Source organism: Triticum dicoccoides, chromosome 5B, assembly GCF_002162155.2.
Source record: "Triticum dicoccoides isolate Atlit2015 ecotype Zavitan chromosome 5B, WEW_v2.0, whole genome shotgun sequence".
Lineage (NCBI taxonomy): Eukaryota > Viridiplantae > Streptophyta > Magnoliopsida > Poales > Poaceae > Triticum > Triticum dicoccoides.
The window spans coordinates 389,447,949-389,450,337 of NC_041389.1; the positions used below are offsets into that span (position 1 = coordinate 389,447,949).

The 2,389-nt window shown below is 47.2% G+C and overlaps 1 protein-coding gene across 1 annotated transcript in view; it reads right to left on the bottom strand.

Moving 5' to 3' along the window:
- LOC119309349 (plant UBX domain-containing protein 2-like) overlaps positions 1-384 on the bottom strand; it is a 4,300-nt gene extending 3,916 nt beyond the window's left edge. The window contains exon 1 of the mRNA XM_037585368.1: positions 1-384. Within this exon, the coding sequence (XP_037441265.1) occupies positions 1-205 (205 nt within the window). The 5' untranslated portion in view covers positions 206-384.
- Positions 385-2,389: the final 2,005 nt, after the last annotated feature.

A 2,389-nucleotide genomic window follows, 5' to 3' on the forward strand; every position in this document is an offset into this window, starting at 1 on the left:
GGGTGAATTCGGAGGGGCCGGCCGGGCGCGGGGGCTGCTGCTTGGGGGCGGGCCTGGGGTTAGGGTTAGGGTTTGAGGGGCGGGAGGAGGAGGTGGAGGCGGAGGGGGGAGGGCCGGAGCCGAGGACGTGGGAGGGGCCCTTGAAGGACGGGGCGGAGGAGGAGGTGACCTTCTTCATGAGATCCTTCATCTTGTCCTTCATCATGGAGGCCGGCGGCGACGAGGTGTAGGCGGCGGAGGAGGAGGAGGAGGAAGAAGATTGGCGTGGACGGGGAGTAGACTTGGTGGTGGTTGTCTTGTCTCCGCGGGGTTCGTTCGAGGGGAAGAAGCAACGCGAGGGGGGCGAATTGATAAAGAAGGAAGAGCTACGGAAGTACGGAGGTGGAGATCCAGCTGGGAAATGAAGCCGGGCATCCGGCAATGGTATGGTACTTCGCTGCCAAGGCATCTTCGCCGAGTGGGCCGGGCCGCAGAGGGCCAACCACCATGGCCCATCGGGGCGGCTATACTCGTGGGTACCCATGCAGCCTGAGTGGGGAAATGGCAGCCGACCAAGGGTGCTCCTCTCCCTGAAAAAAAAAAACAAAACAAGGGTGCTCCTATGCACCACCTTCAGCGAATGGAAACTGGCGCTCACAGCAGTTACACTAGTATAATTCTAAAAAAAAAAACAGTTACACTAATATACTCCTATGTTTTAGGCTAACCACCAGACCTACTTAGGGCATGTGCAATGCAAGGCGCCTATTTGGGTGCTTGAGCAATAATAAAAACATAGATTTTATACTTAGCGCCTGCCTGGAGTCTTCGCGTACAACGCCTGCACGTAAGCACCTGCCCCCTCGTCAACGCAACTTGTGTGGAGAAAAGATCGGAGCGCTCGGCGCATGGACTGGCATCGGCGCCACATATTTTCCTACGATCGACTGGGATTCTGGAATAACCGCAAGGAAATCAAACCTGACGTCCTTTCTTAGCGCCTGCATTGGACATGTCCTTAGCGCTAGTGATTGAAATCATCGCGAGTATCATAAGAACGATTGCAGACGCGCTATTTATTGCACAGAATACTGTATGGTTTACTTTAGAGCTTAGATTTTCGAATTTCTTGAATACAGTTTGGAAAACGTGATTTTTTTTGGAAAAACGTGAACAACATTTGGAAGTTCTCAGATTTCAAAAAAAGTTCACAAACATGTACAAAAAGTTCGTTTATTAAAAAAAAGTTCACAAAATCAAAAGAAGTTCATGTATTCAAAAAAAACGTTCATGAATATGAAAAAAGGTTCGTCGAATTTGAAAAAAAATCATCGATTTTGAAAAAAAGTTCATCAATTTTGAAAAGAGTTCATCACACATGAAAACTAGTTCATCGAATTTGACAAAAAGTTCATGGATCTTGAAAAAAGTGCATTGATTTTTTTTAAGTTCATAAAAGTTGAAGGAAAGTTCGTCGATTTTGGAAAAGGTTCATAAAATTTGAAATTTAGTTCATTGAATCTGAAAAACAAATACATAAATTTTGAAGAAAAAATTCACGAATTTGGAAACAGCTCATCGAGCAGAGGAAAAAAGGAAAAGGAAAAAAAGAAAAAAGGGAAATGAAAAAGAAGAAGAAAGTAGTAGAAAAGAGATGGAAGTGGACACGTGAAGATTGCTGGCGCAGTGGTTAGTGCAACCTAGCTCGAAGCAGGAGGTCTCCGGTTCGAGTTGCCAGTGCGCACGCCCATAGTTTTTCTTCTCTTTGAAAAACAAAGAAAGCAAAGTCAGACGGGCTGGCCAAGCACGAACGGTGTAGGCGTCCATTTGCGAAAACGCCTGTAATGGGCGCCTTAAGCGTCGAATAGGGTTTGCCTCGACTAAGGCGTTAGGATTCCCGGTCAAAAAAACAAGGCGTCAGGATTCAGGGTTAACAGTCGCCTCCATTCCCTAAAAAAAATATAGCCACCTCCAATCTTTTCTCCGTCTCGTTGGTGGCCTCCAACGTGCAACCCAAACATCAGCAGAGTAGGCGCCGCTCGACCTCCATCGCTTGCGCAGGAAGATGCTTCACTCAAGTTGTCTGCATCAACCCAATCCAGTCGACATACGGATCCCGATTTCTCTACACAACTTGTAGCAACAATGAGAAAGGGTAAGCTACACTCGTGCACACCCGTCCCTTATGCCAGTGGCACCAAACGCCCAGATGTTGTTAACATGATGAAGAAGGTCACCAATGTGAAGAAGTTAGCAAATGAGGTCACAAATGTATATTTCACGTGTATTATCTCAGATAGCACCCACCGTGATGGCGCCATATACACACATAGGGGTTTGAAGGAAGATTGGGATATCGAAGACCGCAGCGAGACTCAGTTGGAGCCGATGATGTTCTCCAAGGCAACTG